This window comes from Dipodomys merriami, unplaced genomic scaffold (assembly GCF_024711535.1).
Source record: "Dipodomys merriami isolate MVZ:Mamm:240054 unplaced genomic scaffold, mDipMer1.0.p SCAF_11, whole genome shotgun sequence".
Lineage (NCBI taxonomy): Eukaryota > Metazoa > Chordata > Mammalia > Rodentia > Heteromyidae > Dipodomys > Dipodomys merriami.
The window spans coordinates 41,193,060-41,212,505 of NW_027202382.1; the positions used below are offsets into that span (position 1 = coordinate 41,193,060).

Genomic DNA, 19,446 nt, shown 5'->3' on the forward strand with positions numbered 1-19,446 from the left:
ATTTAATAACTTTTCTGTGTCTTGGTTTTAAATTCTTAAAATGGTGATAACTGTAGTATTTGTTTCATATAGTATCTGAGGACTAAATTAAATCATGTATGAAAGCATACTGTTAATTGTCTGGCATACAGAAGGGACTCAATAGATATGTAGCTAGTATAAATTATATTTTTGAGGTGAACATTTGTTGAGTCTCATACTTTGTTGTAGTGTTGACAACATGGTAAATAAAAATCTTTTTCAGATTCAAGTCTATAAACCAGATAAATCAATGTCCTTCTTATGTCAGCTCAATTAGAATGAGATTAAATAGAAAGAGAAAATCTGGCTGTTATGATGTGTGATATACCAACACGAAAAAACAGGCAAATGATGTGTGATATACCAACACGAAAAAACAGGCAACCAAAACAATGAAAAGAATACCAAAGGAAAAAAGGATAAAGAAATAATACACATGTAGTATGTGTATTTCTGGTCCTTGTTCCTCACCCTTTAATATAAATTCAGTGAGTTGAATGTATTAGTGAGGAAATATATTAGACATTCTTGAGGTATAGTACATGTTCAACAAAAGCCACTTTTATTGGTAATATTCTTTATCTGCTTTTGCCAAGGATAAAATAAACACAGAAAACAATGTTCTAGGAAGGATTGAGGCTAGAGGTAAGCCCTGGTTACCATGTGAACTGACATAACTTCTTTGTAATAAAAGTTAGCAAGATTTAATGTAAGCCCAAGGAGAGACAAAAGCTAGAGACTTATGGGCGACTATCAAGCTTGGAAACAGAGGGCTTACCAGTTCTGCTAGCTGATGTAGAAAAATTAAGGAAGATGTTTTGGATATGTTTAGTTTAAGATGACCATACAACATTCAGCTATGTACAACGTATGCACACAAGAAATGAAAGACCAAGGAAAGGATGAAAGGGATATATTGGCATGTGATTTTTTTTTTTTTAGATACTTCAAGATTATCTTTCTAGTCACCTTCCTGTTATGGAGTTGAGGTAATGAATTCCTGATATCTAATGCATTTTAAAATATTTTTGCTGGCATAAGATTCTTTGTATAAAGCAGTGTCTTTAAGAGAACCAGTATAGTATTCTTTTATCTATCAGTCTTGTGCTCATTTTTGATCTGTGGCTAGCACTTTGGACACTAGGCAATTGAGATACCTCTTTGTAAAAATGTATATCAGGAGAGGGATTGTTTTTATGCTTTTTATGCTTACTGCCTGGACTTTTGACTTTTAATCTTAAATGGTGAAAATAAATAATTATAACTTCTCCAGAAGTGTACTGGAGTTTAAACTGTCTTCTAGAATAAAAAAATTCTGTAGATGGGAGCACCTTTGTATAAAAGAAATCTTTTCAGAGTACAGGTCTTTGTGTCTGTATTGGGGGACAGGGTGAGTGGTTGTTTGCAAATTTTGCCTTAGATGCTACTTGCCATGAGTTTCTTTAATAGTGTACCAATCAAATGGAAAAAAAAAATTCTGCATAGATAATTTCTTCTGACTTTTTTTGCTTGGCTCTTTACATTATTAATTATATTTGCTTCTAGGTATTATTAATGACTCCTAAAACATAGTCCGTTCCTGGTAACATCTCTTCTCTGAGTTAATACTCCCTCTGAAAATACCCATCATTTTAAAACAAAGATTTGACCTTTTCTTTGCTAATACCTTGATCTTTTTGTGTTGGCTATAATAATTTTCTTTTTTGGTTGGTTGTGGGCTTGAACTCTGGGCCTGAGCGCTGTCCCTCAGCTTTTCAGCTCAAGGCTCTCTACCACTTGAGCCACAAGAGCCATTTCTGGTTTTCTGGTGGTTCATTGGAGTTAAGAGTCTCACCGCCTTTCTTGCCAGGGCTGTCTGAACCGTGATCCTCAGAGCTCAGCCTCCTGAGTAGCTAGGATTACAGGCCTGAGGCACCTATATCCGTCATGGCTGGCTATAATTTTATAACCCCAGTATTTTGTTTCTTTATCAAATTTTTAAAGTTAAAACATTTTACTTGATTTTAAGTAATTGTACAAAGGGGTTTCATTTCAACAAGTAAGATTATGAATATGTGCTTTTTTCTTGTTTTACTTACTGATGTTTTCATCAGTTTTAAGATATGTTAAATGGCCGTTGGTGAAGTTGCATGTATATGTGGAGGTCAAGGACAAAAATACTTACAGGGCTGTTTCTTGTCCTTACTATTCTTTTGAACCACATTATAATTGAAATACTGTGAAAGGGACATGAAGTCCCATGAAGGGAGTAAGGTTTGAATCCAGAGTACCTAATTTGTGGAATTATTTGCTTGTTTTAAGTTGTTGATAATGTTGATAATGTTGTCAGAGAATCTCAGTCTTCTGATTTCTGTTAGCTAAAACTAAACAATTGTTGCTGTTTTTAAAAGAAATTGTGTTTATGCACAGATTTTAAGATTGCAATCCAGGAAATAGACTCAAGTATCCTTTTTTTTTTTTTTTTTTGGGTCATTTGTGGGGCTTGATCTCTGGGCCTGTGCGCTGTTCTCAGCTCTTCAGCTCAAGGCAAGTTCTCTCTACTTGAGCTACAGTGCCATTTCTGGTTTTCTGGTGGTTTATTAGAGAAAAGAGTCTCATGGCCTTTCCTGCCCGGCCTGGCTTTGAACCGTGATCCTCAGATCTCAGCCTTCTAAGTAGCTAGTATTACAGGTGTGAGCCACTGGTGCCCTGCCTCAAGTATTTTTGAGCTGTGATACTTAAGGCCGAAAGCAAAAGGAATATGGGTTACATTATTAATCAGGAATTAAGATTTGTTTGGGCAAAATTAATCTATTTTCCTACACAGTCTGTTGAGGACACTTATATTTTCTCCTGTTCATGTTTTGACACTTTGTCAAAAATTAGGTTTTTTTCTTTTAATGAGTCTTCTATTCATTGGTGTACATGTCTGTTCTGGTGCCAGTACAATGCTGTTTTTATTATCATGGCTCTGTAGTATAGTTTAAAAACAGATGTTTTGAGATGTTCAGCTTTATTTTTTTTTTGTTCTAGATTCCTTTGGCTAATCAAGGTCATTTTTGTTTTCAAAGGGATTTTAGGTTCAGTTTTCATATTTCTTTGAACAACAACATTGGAACTTTATTTGTTTGAAGAAGTTATTAACAGATTAAAAAAATTAATTTTATTGTCAGAGTGATGTACAAAGGGGTTACAGTTACATAAGTAAGGTAGTGATTTCATTTCTTTTTTTTGGGGGGGGGGTTCCGGTCATGGGGCCAGAACTTTGGGCCTGGGCGTTGTCCTCAGCTCTTCAGCTCAAGGCTAGTGCTACCCCTTGAGCCACCCCGCCACTTCCAGCTTTTTTCTTTTTGCTTATGTGGTACTGAGGAATGGAACTCAGGGCCTCATGCATGCAAGGCAAGCGCTCTACCACCTTCCCAGCCCGATTTCATTTCTTGTCTAACTGGTTATCCCTTCCAATATTGGAACTGTAATGGAAATTGAATTGAATCTGTAGATTGCTTTTCATAATGTAGTCATTTTCTTTTTCCTCCTTTTAAAAAATTAGCATCAACTAGTTGTACAAAGAATTTTTTTTAACATAGACATTTATGTATATACTGTTCCCTTGGTCATTCTCCCTTTGTCCTCCTTCTTCCTACCCAAACTAATCTCAGCAAGTTTCTTTGTTCTGTTTTTCACACAATATTTTAACAATATTTCTCCTTCTTCCTCCTCTCCATTCATCTGTTCCCCTGTCCTTAATCCCTATACTCCACTAAGACATGTTTTGATTTTTTAATATTCATTTTGTTAATTTGCATGTAATTGTTCAAATGGGTTTCACTTCAGTGTCTTGCACATGAATACGTTGTACTTTAGTCAGACTTTTTATATACACATATCGCATTTAATGTAAATACAAATGTTTTATGTATGTGTTTATACATATTTATATTTTTTAAGTCTAGGGTCCACATATGACAGAAAAATGTGACTTTCATTCTTTTGAATCTTAGGCAATTATTATATAACATTTAACTGTATTATTATTTAGGGATTCTTAATGGTCTTTGTATGCATCAACTGTATTTTGATTATTGTTATTTTCCAGTTGAAGAAACTAAGGCCCAGAGAGATTTAATCAATTGTCTCAGGTCACTGAGTCATTAAGTAGCAGAGCTTGAACTGTTACCAAATTTTATCTAAATCCTAAACTCACAGCCTTAAATATTTGAATAATTAGGTGGAAACAGATACTACCTTGTCCTTATTTTTGTAAGTTTATATTATATGGCAGTATTTTGAAAATCAGACTTGATAGGGCTTGGATTTTTTGTGGTAGGAGAAATTACATTAGTCTTATGTTTTGCTAATCTAGCATGTTGTGAGACTCATGATATATTTTTTGTTTCAGACTTGTGATATGGTGGGCACTAGAGAAACGCATGGCTGGATTCTTATGTATATAAGTACTGAAACAGGACATTTATAACCATTCTACTTTTCTTACTCGTTGCTGTTTTATCCCTGGAGTATTGTCTTACCTTAGTTTGTTTAGTGACAAGGGAAGACAGGGAAAGAAAAATCTCTGGAGTCTAGTTTTACTGTAAGCTTTGTTTTGATCAGAGCTTGCAATTCTTCTGTATGTACAATCTTTGTTCAGAAAGTTCTTTTTTGTTTTGTTTTACTTTGCTTTTTGGGAGTACTATGGATTGAATTCAGGGCTTCATGCTTAATAGGCAAGTACTCTACCACGTGAGCTATGCTTCCAGCCTTCCCAATGCTCTTGAAGTAGCTGTGCTTACTTTACTGTGGGTAGAACTCATTGTCCTGGTTAAAGAATCCAGGGAGATTAAGTTGATCTTTAAACTATTTTAGATGTTAGAGTTGGTTTTAATTGCAGAAGCATGCTATAGTAAACTGCAGTATTGGTTTAGTATGTGATACTTTAAATCAGGAATTGTAGAAATAGTTTGACCGCATAGATTTTGCTTTTTAGTGAAGTTTTTGTTGCAGTCTTAATGAAAATCTAAATGAAGAATTTGAGTAAAAGATGAAACCCTATCTGAGATATGAGATGATTTTATGAGACATTCATAATTTGGGAACCATATATTTTCTAATATTTTAGTTTATCTTTAATTTTGAAGTCTTACATTAATATCTTTTATGTTTTAATAAAGTGGCAACTTATCTTCTCTCTTCAAATGATGAAGTAACTGATCTTAAGATGGACATATAAGCCTGTCCCTCCCTCCGTCCCTCCCTCCCTCTGGCCCTCCCTCCTTCTGTCCCTCCCTTCCTTTTTTGTACTGGTTCTAGGGTGTGAACTCAGGGCCAGGGTGCTATCCTTGAGCTCTTTTGCTCAAGGCTAATGCTCTACTACTTGAGCCATAGCTGTACTTTCAGCTTTTTGGTGGTTAACTGGAGATCAAAGTCTCATGGACTTAATTTTAAGCCTTGGCTGTCTTCAAACTGTGGTCTTTAGATCTCAGCCTCCTGAGTAAGTAGGATTACAGGTGTGAGCCACCATCAGCAAGTTGCTTTAGTGAATTTTCCTTGTACTAGCTGTTCTCTTTCAGGCCATCTTACATCAGTTCAGTTGACAACTTTACTCAATTCTAGGCAACAGTGGCTATGCTCTGGTCTGCAGAGACAGTGAATCCATTCTGGCTTTGACACCCATTTTATTGTAAAACACATTCATGTTGACATCATATCAGTTTTCTGAACTATTACATGCATAAAATATTTCACCCCTCTCCATTCAGTCTTTCTCAGCCTTTCAGTAAGGAAAAATCTACACAGCCAGTGTTTTCATTTTGCATTTAATGTGGTCTACTCCAGAAAACAGCTTTTGTTTTTTAAAAAAAGTATTTTTTCTGGAGGCATAGTGGAGTGTATTAGCTCAATAGTGTTCATTGGAAGGAGAAATTGAAAGAGAAATACACAGATTTCAGGAGAGAGTGGCTGAAGTTTAGGATAAAGCAGGTAAAGATAACCTCGTAGGGTTATTTGCTCATGTTCTTTAGTGTGCAAACTGCTGTTTGAAGACTTGCTTGCTAGTCTAATCCATACCCAGTTTGGTTAACTTTTTGCCTTTTTTATTATATTGTTTTTGTAAAGGCCTTCTATTGCTGATGTTTTGCTTTCTTGTTTTACTTAAATGAAAACTTGCTAGTTTTGCTTTTTCTGAATTTATTTCAAATATGATCCAAATCTTTACTTTAGTAAAGGGAGGGGAAAGAAGTTTTTCTGGTGCATAAAATTCAGCCCTTGTATTATTATGTCAATTCTAGTTTAGCAGAGAGTTTTTCTGAGACTCTCTTTGGTTTCCATGGCAAAGAAATTTGACCTTTACACAGTGCTTGATTGACTTATTTGAATTCCCAATCTTGAAATACTAAGATATTTCCCCCTTTTTTTTTCTTTGTGAAGACAGGCCTCCTTAATATACAGACTTAGTTGGGGAACTTAATAAGGTTTTCCTTGTTATTTAGTCTTACTGTTCTGAGATTGTCCATTGGGAATTTCATTTACCCATAAGAGATTGACATTCTAACATGGAGTGATTGCAAATTTAGTTTCTAAACTAATATCATAAATGTTTCCATTGGATTACATAAATGTGAATATGTAATTTACATGAGATTTTAAAAGGAGTGGTTCTCAGGTTATGGATATATGTTAATTAATTCTTACCTGTAGTATTTGGGGTTATTATGATCACATGGGACACATGGAGAATTTTAAAAAGGCTTTTTCTATTATCTGTATTTCCCAAACATTATGGACAGAATAAGGTTGGAATGGAATAGAGAGAGAAAATTGCAAACATTCCCTGACTTGCCACTGGCTGGATGCACATTATCTTTATCTTTATTTATTAATAAAAGACGGAATGCCTTGGAAAACAAAAGGTTTTAATGGCCGGTGCTTGGTATCCTTGACAACAGTCCCGAAAGAATATTACATTAGGGCACCAGAGAACTTTTAAAAATAAGTAATGGAATTCCGTCTCTGTTATGCTTTTAGTAGTCATTTCGGCCATGGTGCAGCGAGGTCATAAGCTGAGCTCAGTGAAGGGAGCCAGAACATGAAATGATGCTGAGAGAACGTCTGGGAGATGAGAGGTACAGAATTACAAGCGAAAGTGCAGGCCTGCTGAGGCAATTACAGCTTAATGGGGTCATTTGGAAGGCAATTGCCAGGGGTTAATGTAGTATGGAGAGATGAGGTGAGATTGAAGTGAAATTTGGGGCTGGAAATGTGTTAAGATGAAAGATCAGAGAACAGCAAAATCTGCAGTGGTGAAGGTTTATAACATGCAAAGATTTGGGAAAATGTAAAAAATAGTGCTCAGATTTTTTTCTATTTAAATTATGAAATAAAAGTGACAGTGAGATTTAGGAATACAGTTTATAATGATCTTTTCTTAAAACATGCTTTCAGTTAGAAAAATACATTAAAGATAATATAAAGGGTAGTTTTAAGGAAAATTTAAATTATAATTTAGGTATTAATTTTTTGCCCTCATACTTCAGGTTACAGAAAAATTCAGTGTTAACACTGACAACAGCTGTATATAATATGGCTTTAATCTAACCAAATGGCAGCCACACTAGAAAAAAAAAATCTTGTGTTTAAAAACAAAAAAAAAGAAAAGAAAAGAAAAATTCCTAAGTGTACATATTTTGATATATTTGTAATGGATTCCTCACATTATCTTTTCAGGCATTAAAATACACTATATAGAATGTCAAAATATTACCAGAATGTAAGCGAGCATTCTTTGAGTGGGTATTTTGGTTCTGAAAAGTATGCTTAAATATTACAGGTGTTTAAATTAAAAATGTCAAACCATGAAGGCATAATGGAAGTAATCATTTTTACATAGTTTTAAGCAGTACAGGGTTTGAAAAAGCTTTGCATGCCAGACTATTGTGAATGAGTGGAGTTCATAAGAATTCAAAGGACAAAAGAGATCATTATGCTTTGTTACCTCAGCTAGTTCATTACCTTAATTGCTGAGCCTAATCCAGTCTTGGAAGAAAACTCTGGGGCTTTAAGAAGATCAACACCGGCACCTTATGGCATAGAAAATGGAAACCCTTTCCTGTACCATTGCTACTCTAGGAACACTAAACCTTGATCAAAGGCTGAACTTTTCTTAAGGTCGGCCGTGTGAACATCCCCTGGAGCTGTACCATTCACTGAACCGTAATGAAGTTTAGTGGGTTCAGCACCATTTCTCTCTGACTGTGACCGTCCTGGATCACTGACTAGCAATAGCATATTATCAGCCTTTCACGTAGGTGAGGTTTAAACATAGTTATGGTTAGTAGTATAATATGCTCTTTAAAAAACTTCTTTTCTTTGCATATATGGAAACTGTACAAACTCTAAATACTATGTAACTACTTTAGGCAGATGTGGTGACTGTATTTCCACCCCTTTAAAAGGAGTGTTTGCTGTGTTCTCTCAATCTCAGTTTGGCAGAAAACCTTGGAAATTCCCTAGCAATAAGTGTTTCCAGAAAGTCCTTTATTGTATAATATGGTTGCAACTGTGTAATGGTTGACTCATCTGAAACATTTTTACTTAGATTTTTTTTTTTCTCACCTGGACAGCAACTTAGGCTTTGTTTTGAAGTTTTTCCTTATAGAATGTGTACCGTTGCATATGTTAAGCTTTGAAAAATACACTAAAACAAAAAATATGACCTTTAAAAGCATGGTTGAGTTGCATTCATTTTATAACCATCAAAGCAACTCTGTACTGTTGTAAGGTAGAAAAATCAATGATGCAATCTTTTTCCTTTTGCCTTGTGCAATCCGTAATTGAAATGGAAAATCAAATGAACGGCTAACAGATAATTGTTTTATCAATATTCCCTGCCTGCCCTACAAGGGTCAGCATAGAATGATCATGAGCCAGGGATATGATGAGGACAAAATGTGAAATTGAACAGCAAGGAGGCAATAAATCAGCCTTGACAAGAAAGAGTGACCAGCATGTAGCTGTTGTAGGCAGCTTTGGGGACAGTTTTTGTCTCAGGTGTCTGCCCTGATTTAAAAATGTGAGTATATAATATTTGAAGCTTTGCCACCATTAAGCCAGCTATTTCTGGGTTATAGCACTATAAAACAATACATTACTTAAGAAAACATGAATGAATACTAGGACCAAAAGCATTGTAATTTATCATAAAAGAAAAATGTTGAAATATATAAATTTCCATAGATTTAGATATTTTATATTGGTATAATTAAGAAAACAAGTGTGTAAATAATATTTTGTGGTTGCATTTGTGCAATACATGTTGATGGTAAAGTGAAACTGATTCATTAAGTTAGTTTTTTCCTTAAATATATTCGGTAGAGTAAAAAATAAATATTAATTTCTCTTTCAGAGATGTTGAGAGGATTTAAATGAGTTGATGATGTCATTTAAAGAAAGAAGATCCAAGCAAAAATGATGAGCCATCAACTTAGGCTTTCTTTAATTTTCTTACTTTCTTGTCATTTAGAAATGATTATGTATAGCAGAGAAATACCATTATGAACATTCAGTAGTACCATGTAATATGCATGATTATGGGATAAATATTATTGCTTCTGTGCATATTACTACTAGATAATTTTGGACATTGCTAAAAAATACTTGTGCAACCTAATTTTATTCACATAAGACAGGTTTATACCCTGCTTGTAAGAGTGTAGACTTGGGTGAATTTTCAGATGATTTTAGAAAACTGTTTGCAAAAAACTTGCAAAGATAAAGCATCAGATATCTTACTTTTAATACTGAGGAATTAGATATCTGAATGCAATGTCTTTTTCAATGTCTTTTGCACACATATGTGTGTATATATATGTATATAACAGACCTGCTTCATGTGTATGTGTGTACACACACATGTATAATCACCACAACAGGACCATTCCTCCTGTATTTTTTCACTTTGTCCTTCTCACTAATTTTATGAGAGTGAATTTTCGAATCACATCACAGAAGACATAACCAATTCCTGGCCAATCCTATCTTATTGTCACCTCTCAGCTTTCTCCTTTTCATTCCCCCAACTCTTGCTCCATTTTTGGTACTGGAGTTTATCCTTTTCATATTTTTAAAAGAAAATCCAAAACATACTATTTCACTTGTAAATATCTCAGAATGTATTTTTTGAAATCATTAACTCTAATAAAGGACCACAATTTTAGTCATTGTAGTGTTTACAAGACCAACATCTTAGCAATAATTTCTTAATATATATCCAATGAGTTTATTTGAATCAGGATGTGGATAAAATATATCTATTGCAATTGGGTTGTTACATTTCAAGTCTTTTTAAATTTGAAACTTGTTTTCCATTTTTCCCCCTCTAGCACATTTTTGTTGAAAAACTGGCATCTGTCTTGTAATTTTCCAGTCTAGATTTTGATGATTGCATCCTTGTAGTATAGTTTAACATGTTCCTCTATTCTTTGTATTCCATGTGAATTGACAGGTCTATAGGCTTATTCAGAATTAGTTTAATCTTTTTTCCTTCAGCAGAATTGCTTCATATGTTTTGTTCTTTTATTTGGTGACCCTCAGTGTGTGCTTTTCTCTCTTTTTTTGGTAATGTTGGCTAATGTTGATGTTCAATGCCTACATCTATGTGGAATTGTAAAACACAAATGTTGTATTTCTGTTTTTCCTTTTTATTTTTTACTTTGACTAATTTATAAGGGAAAAAAAATCCCCAAACCTATTATTTGGTTCTTTAATGTTCTAGCTTGAAGTATTAAACCTAAGAGGACAAAATTAGAAGAGAAAAAAAAAAAAGACGAGATTATACCTTAGTGGTAGAGTGTTTGGTTTGCTTAACATTCAGCATCCTGGATTTGATTCCCAATACCACCAATTAAAAAAAAAAATAGAATGGGAGAATAAAGGAACATAATTGAAATGTCTCACAATAGGTGATTCGGTTAAATTATGTTCTGTGTGGTAAAAATACATATAATCATTTAAAATCATGTTCTTAAATACCTAGTAATATGGAAAATGTTCAAAATAGCAAATTTATAAAGCAATATTTTTTCTTTATATACTTGTAGTTAGGAAAAAAATATATAAAAGAATAATGACTGGGCTGGGAAGGTGGCTCAGTGGTAGAGCGCTTGCCTTGCATGCATGAGGCCCTGGGTTCGATTCCTTAGCACCACATAAGCAAAAAGAAAAAAGCCGGAAGTGGCGCTGTGGCTCAAGTGGTAGAGCGCTAGCCTTGAGCTGAAGAGCTGCGGGACAGCGCCCAGGCCCAGAGTTCAGGCCCCACGACCGGGAAAAAAAAAAAAAAAGAATAATGACCAAGTGCTTATATTATAATGATTACTTTTCAGTTGAGGAATTAGAATTTGAATATTTTCTCTATGCTTTCTGTTTTCCTCAACTTCACCACAAAGATATTCCTTTCACAGTAGTTTTTTTCCCTTATCATTTGTTCAAATGAACAAAATGGGGCCTAAGACTGGATCTACACTAGTAGGCTATCTTGTTTCATCTTTCAACCCATGGATTTAACCTGTAGAGTGGTTGTAATTGCAGAGGCACAAATAGATCACTGCAATCTAAATTAAGTGTTATCTCTCCTAATAGGTTTTTGTGATAGGTATGTTTCTTATTATCCTACATTGGGCCTAGCACAGAACAGTGTCAGTAAATATATTGAATTGATCAGGTGTTAGATTAACATGTTTGGTTCATGTTCAATTCATCAATGGTCTAATACCCTACATAACTTTCCTTGGGTGAAATATTTCCATCTCTGCTGTAGAAAGCCAATGATCTTTAGTTTAAACATCATCAAGGGAAAGATCATTTGAAATATCCGTGAATGTTTACATTTACATTTTCTCTTAAACAGTGGCCAGTCTCTTCAGATTAGTATACCACTGATCTAAAATCACTTCATGATATAGGATCTTGATTCTAACAGTCTTCCACATTTTTTTCCCTTCCATTCTGAATTACTTTCACTTTTAGTGCATTGGATTAAAAACACTGGCTCATTTTGAAACTTGATATGCAGTTTTATACATGTTATTATTTTGCTTTTGCAGGAAGACAACAGTTGTAGCTTCTTAGTTTTTTTTTTTTTTTTCTCTCCCTCAGTACCTTATCAATGTGCTACTCATTATTTTTGTTTTTATTTTGTACTGGTATTGAGGCCTGGGTGTTGTCCCTTAGCCTTTTCACTCAAGGCTGCCACCTTACCACTTGAGCCATAGCTTTACTTTTGGCTTTTGGGTGGAGATAAGAGTCTTGTAGACTTTGAACTGTGATTCTCAGATCTTAACCTCCTGAGAAGCTAAGATTTTAGGCACAAGCCAATAGTCCCCAACCACTGTGTTATGATAGATGCTTAATAAGGACTTGTTGAATTAATTAGAATGTCACCGTTAGATTATTGCTATAAAATTAATATTGTTGTGATCAGTAATGCATACAATGAAGGAGGAGGAAGGCAATACTTTGCTACATTGTCTTCACTGAGTTACTATAAGTTAAAATTTAGTGGGCTCAATTGGGGAACAAGCTGGGTACTGGTGACTTGCCTGCATCCTAGCTACTCAGGAGGCTGAAATCTGTGTAACATGGTTCAAAGCAAGCTTAGGCAGGAAAATCCATTAGACTCTTATCTCCAACTAACTACCAGAAAACCAGAAGTGGAGCTGTGACGAAGTGGTAGAGTGCTCACTTCCAGCAAAAAAGCTCATGGACTGTGGCCAGGCTCTGAGTTCAAGCCCTTCAAGCCCCATGACCGACCTCCCTGCCTCCCTCCCCCCCCAAAAAAGTGTAGTGGGATCATAAATGAAGACTACTTTCATTAAAAATGGTTTAGTGGGTACCTAATATTTGCTAGGATTTATACTAGATGTTAGAGATACAGTAATGAATAAAACAATTTGTGAATAGCTTCCTATCATATGCATTCTCTGCCAAGAAGGCATCAGTACCGCCATATATGTATATATGAATCATGTAAATCCTTTATGTCTAAATTTAAATAATATTATATCACACATACTATGTTACTATGTAATACTATATATCATATAATACATATCATATAATATGTATTATATGATATATATGAGTGAGTGTATATGATTCATCTGGAAACAAGGGTCTATTAGCACTTAAAAATTTTTTTTTTGGTGCCAGTCGTGGCACTTGAACTCAGGGTGCTGTTCCTGAGCTGTTTTGCTCAAGTCTGGCACTCTCTACCATTTGAGCCACAGCTTCACTTCATGCTTTTTGGTAGTTAATCGGAGATATGAGTCTAATGAACTTTTCTGCTCAAGCTGGATTTGAAATGTGACTCTCAGATCTCAACCTCCTGTGTAAGTTGTATTACAAGTATGATACTGGTGCCTGGCTTACATTAGCTTTTATATGATTTTAATGCAAATTATGCAGTAGCATGATATGTAGAAGAAAGGAAACATTTACTGAACACACACAAGGTGTTCAGGACTCTATTCAGAATTTTGATTTATCTTATCCCATTTAATGCTCTGGAATCAGAATCTCTGGAAGTCATACCAAATTTTTATTTTCTTCAGCAAAAATGGAAGCTCAGCTGGGCACTGGTGGTTCATGCCTGCAATCCTAGTTACTCAGTAGTCTGAGATCTGAGGGTCATGGTTCAAAGCCAATCCAGGGAGGAAAGTCTGTGAGACTCTTTTATCTCCAGTTTCTTATCAGAAAATCAGAAGAGGCTCTGGGGCTCAAGTGGTAGAGTGCTTGCCTTGAGCTGAAAACCTCAGGGACAGCGCCTAGGCCCAGAGTTCAAGCCCCGTGACTGACAATAAAATAAAATAAAATAAAATAAAAATTGAAGCTCAGAGATGTTACTCAGTTCATTCAGGATCATATAACTAATGAGTGAGTGGCAGAGCCTTATTTAAACACAAATCTTAATTTAAAAAAGTTTCTATGAGCATTGCTGTGGAGAATGGTTCATAGATTCTTAGTTGTTGAATTCCCAGAATGATTCATTTGCAAATTTGGTATATAGGGTATGATTCTCTTATGTGTGTTTTGCTCATTGTACTGTACTTTATGTATCAGTGTATTTATATCAAATGAAAAGATAATGTGGGAGTCACTTTGTTAAGCAGAAGGTCATGTTAATGTTCTAAAGAGACTTAAAGTGCTGTGTCACAATATTTAATGTGCACAATTAAAAGTGGTACCCATAAAGAACCAATAGAATTTATTATTCTAATTCATCATTACTGTTTTCATTGATTCTAATGTGTTTAAGTGTTTCCAACACACAGTTTTAGCATTTCTGTCATGTCCTAGTTTAATTGACAGATTTTTTTTCTTTCTTCACAGTTACCACACTTACCATGGTAAGTCTTAAAAATCGATAATGCCTTAAATGCCATGAAATGTAACTACTCATATTTTGGCAATGCCCAAGATATTTATATACATCTTATTTCCTAAAGGCTGTATAGAAGCTATTGAACTTGTCAGATTGCAATTTGTTTTTTTAATTGTTTAGATGTATGTGTTAAAGCTTGCACTTAGAATTGCCTTTTAATGTAATACAATTGATTGTATTAATATGCCACAAATTACACATACCATGTTATTAGCATATTTTAAAGAATTAGATATTATATATACACATATATGTATGTGTGTGTGTGTGTGTGTGTGTGTATATATATATATATATATATATATATATATATATATATATATATATATATAGTGTTTGTATGTATAACAGTGTATAATGGTTTCAAAAAACCCAAACATATTTCTATCAGTTACTAACTCACTTTTTAAAAAGTTCATTTATTCTATTTGTCTATCTAGGTATTTGTATCTGAATATATCTCAGTAACTGATTTTAAGATCTTTTTCTCTTTTACTAGTTAATAAAAGGAACCAATTAGTAGAAATTATTTTTATGATATAATTTTAGTTTTATATTTGTTAACAATAATAGTTCCTTTAGGTTTTTGTCCTCAGTCCCTTTATTTTTATGTGAGTCTGCAGAATTAGCTGAACGATGGGAGGTTTGGCACGATTTGGAACATATGTGTCTTTGATTTTTTTACATGTCATTCTAAGTGATGTCAAAAAGGAGTTTTTGCATTAGCAGCCTGAAGGCAGTTTATGACATTTAGTATTTAGGTATCCTGGAAGCTCAGACTTACAATTGAGAATGCTGAATTTTTGCTTTTGGGTATGCTTTGTGTTTTCAAACATAGTAATGATGTATATTACCCTTCACAGTGTTTCTCACATATTATTTAAACATTCAAGCCCACAGAAAAGATTATTTTATCTAATAGTCTTTAGGTAAGGTAGGATGTAGTTAGAATAATTATTAACATTAAAGAAAATTAGATTTTTTTTTAGGTAAAAATGAGGTCAGGAATGTACTAAAAAATTATAATTTCTATAGCTTTCCCTCTGTGCCCCCCCCCCCGAAATACAAATAAGCACATGAATTAAGTTTATAAGCCTTATAAAAACCAAAGATAAAACTGTTTGAGAAAATCAACATTTTAAATCATGCTAAGTCTCTTTCAATTTTTACTCATCCTCTTGCAGAGAGCATTGACAAAAATATGAAATTGATTTGGTTGAAGGGTGTTAAAGAGCCGACAGCCAAATGTCACAAACAATGAATGGCTGCAGTGTTGAAAAAATCAATAGGGAGGTTAAGCTGGTCTTGTGAAAGACTTGGCAGACTGCTCTGTTCCAGGAAGATATCTGTCTTCTGGCCTTGGGTGCATGATCAAAAGGAAAACTTGATAGGTTTAATGAAGGGAGATACTGTAAAACTGACAACAGAAATATAGACACTGTGGTAAACTGTAGTGCACATCAGTGAGTGGAGCTATTACATACATTTTTCAGCCTGAAGAAATATTTATGGGTAGAGATGTCAAAAATATTAACATTATTTTACTTTTTCATTGATCCTTCTATTAGCTGATACATTTGCCTGAAGTAAATGGAGGTTTGCATTTAGCTATGTGTAAATAAGATGTTAAAAGTTCAGGATACAATAATTACTCTTTTAATTAGTGAACTAATTTTCCAAATCTGTTCATTTTAATGTTTAAAATCTAAGTCAAAACTAAGTCATTCTCCTATTATTTCTAAGATATTAATATCCAGAGCCTAGCTTAAAAAAAAAGCCATTGACTTGTCAATGAAAATGGGAAGTCTGTCATTGAAAACTGAGGTGGGATTTATGATTCATTAATCACTCCACAGGCTATTAGTAGATATTTTATAGAAGCATCCTCTTTTACAGTTTTATTGATAAACAGTATGTTGGCCTAAAAAATACTTCACCACGATTATTTTGATTGGAGCTATATATTATGAAGTCTGACACTTTAATACATATCAAATTAAATTAAGGACATTTGTAGATAGTGCTTCTTTGGAGTTTACTGAAGTTCATTTTTTTTTATCAGTTGTATTGTATGCAAGTGCATGCAATGCAAGTGTATTGTTCTTATCTGAATTTCTTAAGAACTCTTGTTAATCTGTGAAATCAATTATTTCTTAGGTGTTTACTATTTGTGAGTCATTTTGGTGTTATTGCTTTTAAAGCTCTATAATTAAAAACATTTGTTCTACGTTTGCTGATTTCAAAAAATTTTTGGTGCCTTTTAGAATAGGCAGTTTCTTTTTATTGTATTACCCATCATTACATATGAACAGCCTCTTTGTGTATGTCTCTGAGTGGGCTTAAGTTCTTTTCTTTCAAAAAAGGAATTATGAAAGAAGAGAAAAAAGAAAAAGGAATTGTTAGTTGAAAATCCCCAAATGTGAGCATCAATTTAGAGATGATGATAACCTGTTTAAAAATGAATAAATAAAAAGAATAAGAAGAAAAAGGGGAAAGATGTCTGGCAGATTTTCTGCAAGTGGACGATGTAATAAAAATGCCCCCTACTTTGTTGGGATGGTATTTGGAGGGCTGCTGCCATATGTTACTTTCCTTTTTAGCTGGGATTATGCCATCATTATTGCTGATAAAAGCTGTTTACTGCCTTGGCAAAGGAATGATGCTTGGAGCAGTTTTGGAAACCGCCATTCAGTTTACAAAAAAGTTCATTTAGTGCCAGATGCTAGAATCCTAGGTCTTTGTTATCTTTTCCCATTATTAGAGTCATCCATTGTCTCTTTCTTTTTCCTCCTTTCTAATATAATGTTGCATCTTGCTACCTGTTTTAATTCAAGCTGTTAATATAGGAGGTTACCTAAATTATTACTGTCTCCATGTTAACAGATCAGTGCTAAAGATGGGCAATTTGGCTTTCAGAACCATTGACCAGATTTGGAATAAGTACTGTAGTGTGCAGTGAGATTCCAGTTTTAAACACGGAATGTGTACTATTTTTAGTGCCATTGATCATCAAGGAGAGCCAGGTTTACTTTTTGAATAAGCTGCCGTGAAGAACTGAAAGTGAGTGTTGTTTTGGGCCCGTTTAGCCTATTGTTTTTATTGTTATGACTTAAAAATCAAGTACAGTCCTATTTTTAGAAAATATTAAAAAATTCAGTTATAACTTGTATGAGAAGATTCACTTTCAAGTTATTTTTTTCTGAAAGTTTCCTGTTTTTGAACACAATATTTGGTAGCATGATTGCATCATGCTAGAAATTTATAAATGCAAACAATAATAAACTTGTTTTTGGCAATTAACATAATCCTTAGTAGGCCTTTTGTTTTTTTATTATCAACATTTTATTAAGATATGTTGAACTTTCAGTGTCATAATAACCTTTTTCAATTTGTAGGACTTCCCTGTAGAGTCAGTATGTGTGTGTGTAGTAGGTGATTTGTTGGCTTTCCCAGAGGTCATTCATTTAGTCATGTTGGTATTATATTTCAGCTATTTCCATATCTCAGCATTTAAGTTGAACTCCTGACTTGCATTTATAATTAAGTGCAAAACATGCCCTTATACTGTTGACAAATTAAGTTTCATTGTTTTATTTCAAAATGATGCTCATATTTCTTAAGCATAGTTTCAATATATATGCGTGTGTGTGTGTGTGTGTGTGTGTATGTGTGTGTATCTTTTTTCCTAGGAACTGTTGCCAGGATGACAAGGTTTAAAAACCAGTGTTAATCTACATTTTAACAAAAAGAATGTCAGAACTGGGTGGGAGCTGGTGGCTTACATCTGTAATCTAGCTATTCAGGAGGCTGAAATTTGGGGATCATGGTTCGAAGCTAACCTGGACAGGAAAGTCCATGAGACTTATCTCTAATTAACACCAGAAAACCTGAAATAGAGCTGTGGCTCAAAGTGGTAGAGCATTAGTCCTGGGAAAAAGCTCAGAGACAGTACTTAGGCCCTGAGTTCAAGCCCCAGGATAGACAATAAAGAATATCAGTTACCTGCTAGATAAGTATACTTATTTAGATCACACTGAATCTAGCCCTATGTGCTTCAGTGGTCCCCTAACAATTCAAACTCTGGTTGATTTTATATGGAAAAAGAAAGGAAAAACTATCCTTGAATTGGTTCGAGTGTATGATATAATAGTATGAAATTTCAGTATTATATTGATGTTGGAGAATTTTTATTGCTTTGTTAAAAGAACTAAAAGATCCTCACTGATAGCCGATACAATTTTTATATGTGCTTATTTTCTTTTAGACATATTTTTTTTAAGGTTATGAATGACATGGTTTTCATCCACCAGCTTCTTGGATTGCCTATAAAAATATTGCAATTTAAGTATTAGTATTAAAGCAATATCCAAATAAAGAACTGTTAAGTATATGCCACTTTTTTAGAGTACTTTGTCTAATGCTCAATATTAGTTAATCAATGCACTGCCATGAAAATGTGCATTCAATTGAACAAAGAACATTAACTGCTTGCTTTGTACATATGCACCATACGTATCCCCTAAACATACTCAGTATGGTACTACGATAGGAATCTTTGAAGAATGCCATATTTTGTACCAAAAATATGCCTTGTATTTTATTTCTGTGAATTATTAATATCATTTCATTTCATTTCATTTTGAGACAGGATCTCATGTAGCCCAGGATAGCCTAGAACTTGAGGCCCACCTTTTGAATATGAGAATTTGGCCTGTGCCACCAGACCTAGCTGAATTTAATTTTCATATTGAGTTTGTCAACTATTTGTTAGATTTTGCTTCTCAAATAATTATATTGTCAAAATTGTTATTGAAAAAACTGCCAATTGTACAAATATCCTTTTTTTCCTTTCCTGATGATCTAAATATGTTTGTAGTTTTTAGTGATGAATGTATTAGGTTCATAGTATCAGCTAGTTCATTCTCATCCGATTTTCCAGAACAACTGAAATATTTCTGCTTTCCTTCCCATTTTTGTAGACATTTAAATTTGTACTTAGCCTTACAAGCATTGAAATA

At 34.0% G+C, this 19,446-nt stretch overlaps 1 protein-coding gene across 10 annotated transcripts in view; it reads left to right on the forward strand.

Moving 5' to 3' along the window:
* Positions 1-19,446, forward strand: part of Pbx3 (PBX homeobox 3) — a 223,286-nt gene that overhangs the window by 92,083 nt on the left and 111,757 nt on the right. For 2 of the 10 annotated variants that reach the window (XM_070013731.1, XM_070013767.1), the window contains one exon: positions 14,377-14,393. The exons of 6 other annotated variants lie outside the window; for them this stretch is intronic. In XM_070013731.1, coding sequence (XP_069869832.1) covers positions 14,377-14,393 — 17 coding nt within the window. Of the gene's footprint in view, positions 1-7,020; positions 7,119-14,376; positions 14,394-19,446 lie in introns of all 10 variants that reach the window. 2 more of the 10 variants (XM_070013750.1, XM_070013758.1) reach the window with 1 other exon arrangement.